General features: G+C 39.0%; 1 protein-coding gene across 3 annotated transcripts in view; it reads right to left on the minus strand.

Annotated features, from left to right (window-relative positions):
* LOC128869834 (dipeptidase 1) overlaps positions 1-12,443 on the minus strand; it is a 127,363-nt gene that overhangs the window by 96,598 nt on the left and 18,322 nt on the right. For all 3 annotated transcript variants that reach the window (XM_054112442.1, XM_054112437.1, XM_054112448.1), the window contains one exon: positions 9,105-9,728. In XM_054112442.1, the coding sequence (XP_053968417.1) occupies positions 9,105-9,283 (179 nt within the window). In that variant the 5' untranslated portion in view covers positions 9,284-9,728. The remainder of the gene's footprint in view (positions 1-9,104; positions 9,729-12,443) is intronic.

Consider the following 12,443-nt stretch of genomic DNA (forward strand, 5'->3'; position numbering starts at 1 on the left):
TACCTCCTGACGACGTTCGCTACGACGGAGTTGGACATTTTGCAAAGTTTTTATCACGCACCGGTAAAAATAGGTGCGAATATCCTGGCTGCACCTCCGAAACTCAAATCGTGTGCCGAAAATGTAATCTGAATCTTTGTTTTTCCCAGCAAAGGGACTGCTTTCACAATTTTCACCATAAATAATTTGCACTAACTGCCTATTTATGCCCAAAAGCATGCCTTTCTTTTGTGGACATTTTTCTAAAACTATTTGAAATAAGACTGACTGTTTGTTTTGTATTGATTTCTTTTAAAAACTTTCTGTTTTGTTCAATAAAAGTACGTAATACACTGAATTTGCAAGTTTTTCATTTAGATTTTTTTTTGGCGTTCTTTCCAAAAGCCGCCTGCAGGCGGGTAAGGTTTTATCCCTATATAATCGGATCAAGGAACAAAATTTCACTTTCTTGATAAAGAACCCATATTTTACCATAATCCCCACCCAAAGCAATTTTTTTCATTCAAAAATAAAATTTGGGCAGTAGAGGGTTAAAGGGAGTTTCTGTTACATTCGTCACCCCACCCCATAAGACATCTTCTTGGGACAATTTTGTTTAAGTGCTTATGATTTTTTTTTTTTTTTTAAAAAAACAAAATGCAAAGTAGTGGCGTCTTTATCTCCATCTAAGCATGATGTATGCTGGATGTTCACCTGTCTAAATCATCGGTACAGTATTTTTTGCTACTTGAGATGTTATATTATATATTGTTTGCTGCATAGACTTTGTAGTTGTGGTGGAAGTGATGTATTGAGTGAGCCCAGACCCAATTAGCCAAAAACCCAAAAAATGGCATTTTGCTACACTACTTGTATATTAGAACCACTGCCTTTTATTAGTTGAACCAACTTGATTCGGCTACGAATCTGACTATATCGTCTATTTTCTTTTCTGCAATTCCTTTCAAGTTAAACATCGAGATTTCCCCCAGAATTCTATGTCGTAGAGCATTTTTTTACAAAGAAAAATTATAAATCTTCCGATAGGGTGATTAATGTTGCGCCACCTTGTATCAAGAATTAATGATAACAAAAAGCGGGTTAATGTCTATAAAGTTCAGCGAGCATAAAGCTAAACTTATGGAACAGACTGTAATCTGGTTATTATCATAAACTGCGTTAAAAAGTATCCAGACATCAGAAGGCTAACAGAACTGTTTGAATTTCTTTTTTGAGAAGGCGATCATCTGCAAGGTTTATGTTTTTGGCTGCATTTTTTAGAAGAGATATGTACAAATACAATATATTTTTACTAAGAATAAAAGAAAATTTAATTTTTTGTATCGTTTGTAGAGTAACAACTCTGACTGCGTCTGAAAGTACCCCTTAAAGATATTTTTTATTTGTAAAATTACTAACATATTAACATTTTAGAGTTAGGCCAGCACAATAAGGTTAAAATTCTGAATAAAAATTCTATTCTGAAGGAAAATTTAAGGGCTTTATTACTATACTAATTGTATAGCAATTTAGGTAAACCGGGTCGAGTGCCAATTTTGCCTAAACGTCATCGGAAATTTTAGTGAAATAGTCAAAGTATCTTCTAATTACGGAAGTCAGACTGAATTCTGGTATACACTCATATCGTTGTTTATCTGACTTTTATTCTGCAAACCACTCATATCAGTGTTAACTGAGATAGTCAATAGGAAAGCCTCGAAAAGGGTACGTCATTTGTTTAATTTGATGTTGGGAAGTATAGTTCGAGCCATAGACCTAATTCGCTTCGAGCCACCACATGCTAAAATGTAAGTAAGAATCACCCTTGCCCACTGTTAAGGAAATAAGTTTTCGCGTGACCAACAAAGATCCTATCTGATGTGTTTCTCATTACACCGCTGAATTGAGTAGCGCAGAAGTACACTATTTACGAACTTTTTTTCTAACATCTGGCAAAACTAACTGCTAAAGCGAAGATTTATGTTTCCCAGTACATCTTTCTTCAAACCTTCGCACTTCATCTTAGCAGATGTAGTAAAATTGTATCTGTCGTCTGTCCTCACAAAGAAATGTGTGATAAATGGAATTGTCATATGAACCGATCACCAGTATTTTAACCAAAATAAACCATCAGAACAGAGCCATATTTGTGGTTCAGTTCGTCCTTTTTTTAGATTTCACTTTCCGGGCACCCACACCAGTTTGATTGTTGATGAAATTATGAACAGAGCTGATCTAAGTAGATGATGAACAGAGCTAAATGTGTTTACATTTTGACCCATTGGGATACCATATTGGAATCCCAGTGCCTTCTCCGTCGAAAAGAACTTTAGGTTCGAATAACTAAATATTATTATTACTATTATTAGAAGGCCATTACGCACTGCGACCAGAGTTGATCTATTGTGCATGACCTATTTTGGATTCCCTAGAGTTTTTGGCTTTTTAAAAATTTTAGCACAATTTTGGGTTTGTTGTTCCAAAGATTGCATACAGATACTACGGTACCACCGAGGTGGTAAAGTCTTTGTCTGCCTAATGCAGGGATTCACAAAGCTCATGTTCTAAGCTTTCTATGTCCATTTCGCAACAGCGGCAGACATTGGTGTCAATATTACTACTAACCTCAGAGTTCGCATAACTAAAAAATGATTGATGGACAAACCTGGCCGACAAGCGCTGAAGGTAAGGGTTTGATGTATTAAAAGGGCTGACCAATATAGAATATGTATTTAGAGCAGGTTAGATGTCCCCTCTATCGCAGCATTCAGGTGCTTACATAAATGCGATTATTTTTGTTAGTACTCAACAACTCCCTTTAGATTTCCTTCTCCACTCACCTGCTTTATGAGTTTGATCAGTTTCTGTTACTATTTATATAATATTTAGAAGCTATGGATCCTAAGGCGGCCGCCGTAGACGAATGGGTTGGTGCGTGACTACCATTCGGAGTCGGCTTAAACTGTAGGTCCCTCCATTAATTGAGCAACATCAAGACGCACGCCACAAATACGAGGAGGAGCTGGGCCAAATGCCGATAAAGGGTAGGGTTTCAGAATTACGTATACTTTTTAACACAGATTGGAGGTCCTAGCCATAGCTCACAAAAGACGAGGTAGGTGCATTTCCACTGCCTCCGGCGAGTCTTCTAATCCTCACCCAGGGACACTTAAAGCCTTTAGTAAAGGTTTTTTATATATTAGCCGGAGCTCAGTAGTCTGCTTAATTTGGCATTGAGTCTGTGGAAATTATAGATTGAACAAATGAGGGAGGAAAGTTAAGAACCTGCAATCTTGGTGCGCTTGGGTAGCAGAATTGGTCACACAAAATCCAATTGGGACCATTTGGAATCATTTCAAAGCCAATTAATTTTTCTATTTGATAGATTTTCCTTGCCCAAGTTGTGTTAGACGAGTTGGCCTGCTCCATAGTGTTTATACATATGTACTTTAATTTTAGCTCTACTACAAAAGCAACAGTCTATAATCTGCAGCAAAAGCAACGATACTGGGTGAATGAAAAGGTACAAGCGTCTTCCATATTTCCGCACCCCGATAAGTATTTTTGTTTGAGCCTAATGAGTCACATGCCCTCAAAACTTATTCACTAGAGGGCCTCTGACAGCAAGTGTTGGCCTAAGGATCAGTATTGGCAAAACGACAGCTACGAAAACTAATGATCCGCTTCGTCTTTGATGGCAGAGCGAAAACTGACGCTGCATCGCGAATGAAGAAAGCAGAGGGTGCTTGCTCTAGCTTTAAGCGTGTTTTGTACTCTAAAGAACTAAGTAAATCACTTTAATGTAAAGTCTGTTTTGCTCCATAGCTGTGAATTCACAAAAAAACCAAAGAATCAATCTTTATAAACTGATGCCTTTGCACTATTATGCAAATATGGTGGTTAGACACCTGGGCTTCTAATAACGAACCCCTCTAAAGCGCAGCAAGCGAAAACCGGTCAATGTGGAAAGCAGAGGAAGAAAAAGGAGATGAATGTGGCCCACTCTTCCAAAGACCTTCAAAGCTCCCGCAAATTCTGGCGCAGATCTATCTACTCTGAGTTTCTGACAGTTGAGAGTTATTTATTCTGGAACCAGCTAAAGGCAATAGCGAGAAACTGGCAATAGTGGGGATTTTTTAATGTAGCTCTTTGCGTCCCAGACATGTCGTAAAAGCAATTTTTAATAATAATTAGGGTCACAACCGTCGGAGGAAATCCCCGGTAGACTTCGTGTCGCACTTAAAAGAATAATCGATTAAGTTGAAGTTTATTTTTCAGAAGAAAAAGCTTCATATGGCAGCGCGGTTGAATATGTAGCTGCTACCACAAATTTTGGTTGGAATCAAAGAAACAAAATAAAATGAATTGTATGATAATATTTGCATTGCACTTTCCGCAATAAATCTTCTTAAAACTAATTAATTACTTATACGAAAAACTTGCTTAACCATCCCGCTATTCGACCGCCACTGTATTTGTATAACTTCTTTGTTATTTTATTAAATTATATTTTTTGTCTGTTCCTGCATTACTTGAACATTCCCGAAAGCTGTTCGAACCGCAGCTGGTGCATCAATTTACGACTCTGAGTGTCATTTATTTTGCACACACTTACAAAAACACTTAAGCACATACAAATGCATACACAAAAACATATGCGTGTGTGCCAGATCGGTTTGTACGGGCATATAACAGCAAGTACGTACTCGCTCATGTAAAAGCAACAACAACTAATGCAACAAATATACACACATTTTACTAATAACTCGTAATCTATTTCTGGCAAGGAAGCAGCAGGCAAGTGACCTACAGCATCATGCCAAATGCCAGCAAAGGAAAGCAAGGCTACAACTACAAATTCGTGTGTGTGCATTTAGTAGTAGTGTGCAAGTAACATTGGGGCGAGAGAGTAGAATAAATGAGAGATGCGCCCTTTTAGAGTTAAAGGATGAGTGGAAAATCTATTACATCACTGTTTTTAGCTCGGTTGACATGCGAACATTAATTACAGGAAAGTAATGCAAATATTTTGTGGAAGTGAATGCTGCGTGCATATGTATGCTTGTATGTATGTGTACATGAATGTAACAAAAACCAATACCACTTGAAAATTCTACGCCACTGGCTGTTTGGAACAAAATTCTGGTAATCATATACATATCAATATGTACATACTTCCTCATAAAATCAACTGAACACAGGGTGGTTCAAATACTGCTAATACGGCACCATGTTTGTTTCGAGTTTCTGCAATGCATATATATAAGCATTTTTCAGTAAGAGCGCTTCAACTTTTTGTTTGAATAAAACACAAACGGTTTGACTTTTTTAACTAATTTTTTTTTTATTATCGAGTTTGAACATATACATTTAAGTATGAAATTCGATTTCTTTCGCATGACCACCGCGTGCACGTTTTAGGAATTCCAATCGTTGAACCCAATTTTCGACCACTCTTTTGCATAAATCGGCCGAAATTCCAGCAATTTCGCGTTCAATATTGGCTCTGAGCTCACAAATCGTCGCCGGCTTGTTACTGTAGACCAATGACTTCACATAACCTCAAAGAAAATAGTCTAGAGGCGTCAAATCACACGAGTGCGGCGGCCATTCGACCGGTCCATTTCTGGAAATATTGCGCTCATCGAGCTTACTCTTCAACAAATCAATTGTAGCGTATGCTGTGTGGCTTGTGGCCCCGTCCTGTTGAAACCACATGTCGTCTAAGTCCATACCATTCAATTGCGGCCAAAAATAATCGGTTTTCATGTCGCGGTATCAATTTCCATTCACAGTAACGTGGCGATCGTTCTCGTCAACGAAAAAATATGGGCCAATTACGCCGCCGGCATGTAAACCGCACCGAACAGTGATTTTTTCGGGATGCAACGGTGCCTCATGAATCAGGTGTGGATTGCTTTCTGCCCAGTAACGCATATTTTGCTTGTTGACAAAGCCATTGAGCCAAAAGTGAGCTTCATCACTGAAGATGATTTTTCGACTTTAAACTTTCTTAACAGAACACGCATTTTTATAATAAAATTCAATGATTTGCAAGCGTTGCTCAAGTGCGTAGCGTTCCATGATGAAATGTATACTAATGAAGTTTACAAATGACAAGCGAAAAATAAAAAATATTGCGTCGTTCGCCCTCCCTATCGGAAAAAAGTTGAAGCGCACCTATTGAAAATCGCCTTATATACGTACACATTTACTTCCTATATAAATATAATATATGTATAGAGGGGGATTCAAGCATAAGCTTCTTTTTAATAATAGGTTTTCGAACAATCGGAACGGAGCTGGCACTTTGCAACAAATTTCTAGTAATCATATATAAATATTTATGTACGCCCGCATATATACAGGGTGTTTTAAGCACAAGCGTCTTTTTGAATAAAAGATCTTATTCAATTGATAAAACACTGGTGTTTTCTACATTTTATACTTCTGATAAACCCAACTATATACAGGGTGGTTCATAAGTTATAAGGCACTTATCGTTTGCAACACATTTTTGGAAATCATATCTCAATATATACTTCCACATATAAATATCTGAATACAGGGTGGTTCAAGCATAAGACTGCGTTTAAGCCAGAAGTTTTGAAACAAGTGATGTGGCACTTGTTGTTTACAAAAAATGTCAAACATGTATTTCTGTAAATAAACTTCTAAATACAGGGTGGTTCAAACACAAGACTCTTTTAAGTTAAGAGATTTGTATGCGACTTATAATATATTGGTTGTTTGCAATAAATTTCTGGTAATCATATATATATATATATATGTGCACTTGTGCATGTTAATATCTGAGTACAGGGTGGTTGAAACACAGATCTATTTTAAAGCACGAGATTTTAAGATGCCGTCTGTTTGAAAAAAATGTATGGCAATCATAGACATTATAAATATATATAAAAAAAAAATAATTGACGCGTACACTTCTGTTAGGTGTTTGGCCGAGCTCCTCCTCCTATTTGTAGTGTGCGTCTTGATGTTGTTCCACAAATGGAGGGACCTACAGTTTCAAGCCGACTCCGAACGGCAGATATTTTTATGAGGAGTTTTTTCATGGCAGAAATACACTCGGAGGTTTGCCATTGCCTGCCGAGGGGCGACCACTATTAGAAAAAAGTGTTTTATTAATTTTGCTTTCACCGAGATTCGAACCAACGACCTCTCTGTGAATTCCGAATGGTAATCGCGCACCAACCCATTCGGCTACGGCGGCCGCCAAATATATAACTCCGCATAAAATCTACTGAATAAAGGGGGGTTCAAGAAAAATCCTGTTTTTGAATCAGATTTTTTTAAACAACTGGTACTGTCTAGTATTCACATACATATGTATGTACAGTTTACTAGTTGGGTACTAATCGGCCATCACAACTCAATATTTAACGCATAAGCCGAATGATAATTTCGCACAAAAGCCTCGGTTATACGCTTAAAAAAATCAATCAACTCAATAGATGAAGACAAACTTACCACTGATCCATTGAAGCTGCCCAATTAGGACCTTAGGTAAATTGCCACTTCTAGAATTCAATCAAGTGATTTTAAAACAGCCAATGCATTCACAAAAATTGATATTTGAGAAGGATTTATCGATTTTGTAAATGTGTACATGGTTCGGAGGATGGTTCCATATGTAGAAGTCTACGCAAGTGGGGAAAGTTACTGATCGCCATTCAGTTGGGAGTGGCCAGGACGATTCTTCTACATATGGTTCAATCAGCTCACAACTTCCGGGACTAGCCCACGTATCCTCCGGGTAGCTTCCGAATCCCTCCCAATGAAAAGATGTACAAAGCCTCGGATGAGAACTTCCTATACTGACGACGACCCCTGCAAACGAACTAAGGCCTACGATTTGAGGCCATTCACCTGGAATGTCCGGTCCCTTAATGGGGAAGGTACCTCTTCCCGGCTGGTTGATGACCTCGTGAGAGTAAAGGCTGACATCACTGTTATTCAAGAGATGCGATGGACGGGACAAGGCAAGAAAAACTTAGGACCTGCGACGTATACTACAGCTGCCATGTAAAGGATCGGATTTGTTGTGGGAGAGAGACTTCGTCGCAAAGTACTGTAGTTCACTCGGGTGGACGAGCGCTTCGCTCATTTGCGACCACACCCCGACGGAAAAGAAGGAACGTTCCCATGTGCTTGTGCTTGACGACTTCAACGCCAGGGTGGGCAAGGAGGGAATTTTTGGTCCCACAGTCGGAAAATTCAGCCTGCACAACGAAACATCCGGTAACGGACAGAGGCTGATCGACTTCGCCGGGGCCCGAAACATGGTAGTCTGCAGCACCAGATTCCAGCATAAGAAGATACACCGGGCTACCTGGCTGTCTCATGATCGAAAAACGCGAAATCAGATCGGTTATGTTGTGATAAATTACACGCTTCTAGTTTTTTAGATGTACGTACGATCCGTGAACCCAACATCGACTGGGATCATTACCACGTTGCAGTCAAACTGCGTACACGCCGCTGTGCAGCAAAAAACGTCCATCTACCAACGCAAAGAATGTTCAACATCGAAAAGCTGTAATCAGCTGCAATTTTAGAAAGTATCGTCCAGAAAGAATAAAGAGCCAGAAAACACCAAAAATTGCCAACAAACTTGGCAATCACATCCTTTGTGAGGTGCTTAATCGAGCTCCTCCTTCAATTTGTGGTCAGTGCCTTAGTGCTGTTCGACAAATGAAGGGGCCTACAAGTGCACGTCACCTCTGAATGGCAGTTGGTTTTTTATGATAAGCTTTTTCATGGCAGAAATATACTTGGAAGGTTGCCATTGCCAGCCGATGGGCGAAGACTGCGAGAAAAAACATGAAATTATTTGGAATAAATAAAATTAAAGTTTCCTTTTTTTAAGAAACTCGTAATATAGGAAAAATACTTCGTGTAAAAGGAATTCAAGTTCTGAATGCAATTTGTGTTCAAATCATTCAATTTTTAAAAATGATTTTTTACTTTGACACGACCACCCTTTGTGTATAAATGAATGTGCGTATGTGTGTTTAATTGTAAGCACACTTGCACGTACTCATATTTAATGCGTGTAAATAAATCATCACTTTAACCAGTACATAATATAGTGGGCAACTTACCCATCGATGAGCGGTGACTCCCGCAACACATGTTTCGCCCGCTGTAGACGGTAATCGAAGTCGTTCGCCAGACGTGTTTGTTCCGGCATCGCCAGCATGAGCGGTAGATATAGGAAAATCAAGAAACTGAAGCCACACAACACGAAACAACCGTCAAGTAGCTGCTTCAGAAAGTTCATTGCCTTGTACGAGAAAATTTTGGCTGTGCGAAAATCCCAGCAGGCTCGTGTGTTAGAGGGTGTCGGTGCACAGGAAATGCCGGCCTTTAATGGTTAAGTGAACTCAAGCAATATTCGCATGCAATCTGAAGTGCTCTGATGTGTCGACTGACTATTATTTTGACTGACTCTTCCGTCTGCGCTGACTGATGACTTTTTCTCATCCACTGACACACCAACTGACTCTAACTGTCTGACTGGTTGACTAGCTGACTAACTGACTGGCTTGCTGACTGGCTGGATGGATGGATGGGCCCTCAGCTCGCTTCACACGCTTTGTCTCAGTGGCAGTCTGGTAGTGAATCACTTTTTATTGCTTCGCTAGAGCGCCGCTTCCTCCATCTAGTTGCAGTTCTTTGTTTTTACTTTCTTTACTTTTACTCAGTTACTCGAGTTTCCGTTTTATCTGCAAATAAATAAAGCAGAAGAATAGAGTTGAGATACAATGTAAGAGTCAAGTAGAGGCAAGTAATATGAAATGAAATGAAAACATTAAAAAACTTTATCTTTTTAAATTTGGAACAAAGTTTTAATTCCCTTCAAGTAGTGCTAATATGTGGCAGGATATCATGTATGCATGTATGTGTGTTCTGTTTAGAGCACATATATGTATTTGTGGATATGAGATAGCACAAAAGAGGTACATACACATATACGTTCATACACATTTTCAACCTGCTTCCCAAAGGAAGAAGTCCTCTCTATTCATTTGCAAGTTTTTTATACCCAGCAAACCACCAGTTGACGGGGGTATTAAAACTTTGTGCTCACTATTTGTAGCTGCCAAACGAAATTGAGGCAGGTAATGGATAGTTTTAAAGGTTTTAAGGTTTAAATACAAAAATGGTTACGATGTGACAAACTCTTTTGGCTTTGTTGTACAAATATAAGCGCATTTTATAGTACAGTACTTTTGACTCTCTTCTCAACTAACCTCTAATTTTCTCTCCTCCCTTTGCAATGCGGATAAACACAGTTTTTCAAAAGCTTCTTAATATGCCAGATCATTATATGCATTTACAGATTAGTTGAACTGGTCTTTAAAATTTATAAGTATAATTAGGTTTACAGTGAAGTAAAATTAAATCAATTATAGAAATGTAAACAAATAACATCGAGCTTATCTCACCAGCCTTCAGAATATTGGATAAAAGTAGTTTTTAACTCCAGCCTTACCGGAGTTTCGGAACTGAGAAATTAATTTTTGTTGAGAAACCGAAAAGAATTAGAGAGAACACTGACGTTACGAATAGTTTTTTTTTTTTTTGTTTGTTGTTTTTTTTTTTTGTCGGGACAGACTAGCAAGCACTCAGACACAATTAAATCCATTGTACTGCACTCAGCTTCCCTTTTAATTTTCTTTAAATCTAGGTGGTCACTTCTTAATACATCAGTGCTAAAGGCCTCAAGCCTGATTCGAACGAAGGCAGGGCAGACGCACAAAAAGTGGTTCTCATTCTCATCCTCCTGTCCACATGCTGGACAGAGTGCACTGTCTGAGATGCCCACCTTTTCCATGTTCCTTTGCCCAGCTGCCTTCAATCTCCTCTGCTTAGTGACAGGAGGAACTGCGACAATCGGTCGGACATGACAGGTAGCATCAGTTTTATCCATCTTCAGCCTCTCTCAGCCTGCCAAGTTCGCTGTGGGTTAGAGTAACCCGTTTGCTAACCGTGGCTTTGATGGCTGCAGAAGGGAGCGGCAGAACGGGTCAAGGAAGTTGGCCTCAGGCCTACAATAGTTAAAGAACTTTATTACAAGATTTCATTATCTAAGTTAGATTAGAAAATGGACGTTAGTATTTTTCAATACTTTCAAGTAAATGACTATCTCATGTATGTATTATAAAGCCATTCCGGTCGGCCAGTTTCGTGTGATAAATGTGAATTTCTTGCATAACTGGCATTTTCTCGCTAAACACGAGCCGAATGCTATTCCTCAGGTCACCAATCGCAGCTGGTTTAACAACAAACACTGAACATAGCGCGCAAAGCTGCGGACGCAAAGTGCCGATTTCGGTTTCAATAACAATTGTATTTCAAGAGCGATAGGTTGTCAGCCTACGGTCCCCAATCCACAATCCGGGGCTGACATATTTTATTTAGCTGCAGCAGTTGCCCCCTATGGAACAGATGCTGCGGAATTTGTGTTTTGCGCGTGTTGCTTATGTAAAGGCGACATCTTCTCGCCCCGTCGATGTTATTTTCATCCTTGTAGCACTTAGCATCTCGGAAGAGTGGAAAGCCCACTGCACATCTCCACTACGGAATAAAACTCACTGCTTGACCGCGAGAGCTTATTTGTTATTGCCAACTTATTTGCAGCTTACCTCTATATCTAGAGATTCTTCAGCATCCGCAACCTGTGACCCATCCGATAGCTTGAAACTTGGCTTCCACGATGCTAGACTCACAATTGCATAGTCTTACGGTAATACTAAAACGGCACTTAATTGCATATTAGATATACGACCGCTAATAGGAAATCCTGCATAATAATTTCAGCAGCAGTTACAGAAAGGCAGAATAGAAAAATTTCATTCAGCACTAGCTGCGCAAACGTCCTCACTTCAAAAAATGCGTCCAAGATTCCTAAAGAATCACTTCTTCGACTACCTGAACATTGCAATCTCAAAAAAATTGGGAGAGACTGAAAGAATGTAATACTCTAACTGGAGAAGTCTTTTGGACATCACAACCTAAAGAAATCCCACAATATGTAGTACAATTCAACCGCCATGGGCGGCTAGTTGGCAGGTCCTTTCCTTAAGCTCATTCGCTAATGATCATAATAAAATCACAAATCACAGTTAACAATGCATTTTTTAGGATGCATGGTTAGGTTATGAGACAACTTAGCGCAATGGTAAAGAAAAAGACTGATGCAAGATAGTTTTAGAGTTAAAATAAATTGGCAATTAGAGATATTACAGGACCAGTTCAAGAATCCACATCGGGACATCGGGCATACGCAGTAACGAATGTTCACAAAAAGGATCTTATGACAAGGATTTGTGAATAAATTCTTCTTCGATCAGTCGAGTATTGGCTGAATGTATACGTAATTCGTTCTCAGGAGGTATGAATTGTAAAAATTATTAAAAAACCCGTAGCCTCGTATA

The sequence above is a fragment of the Anastrepha ludens genome, chromosome 2 (assembly GCF_028408465.1).
Source record: "Anastrepha ludens isolate Willacy chromosome 2, idAnaLude1.1, whole genome shotgun sequence".
Classification (NCBI taxonomy): Eukaryota; Metazoa; Arthropoda; class Insecta; order Diptera; family Tephritidae; genus Anastrepha; species Anastrepha ludens.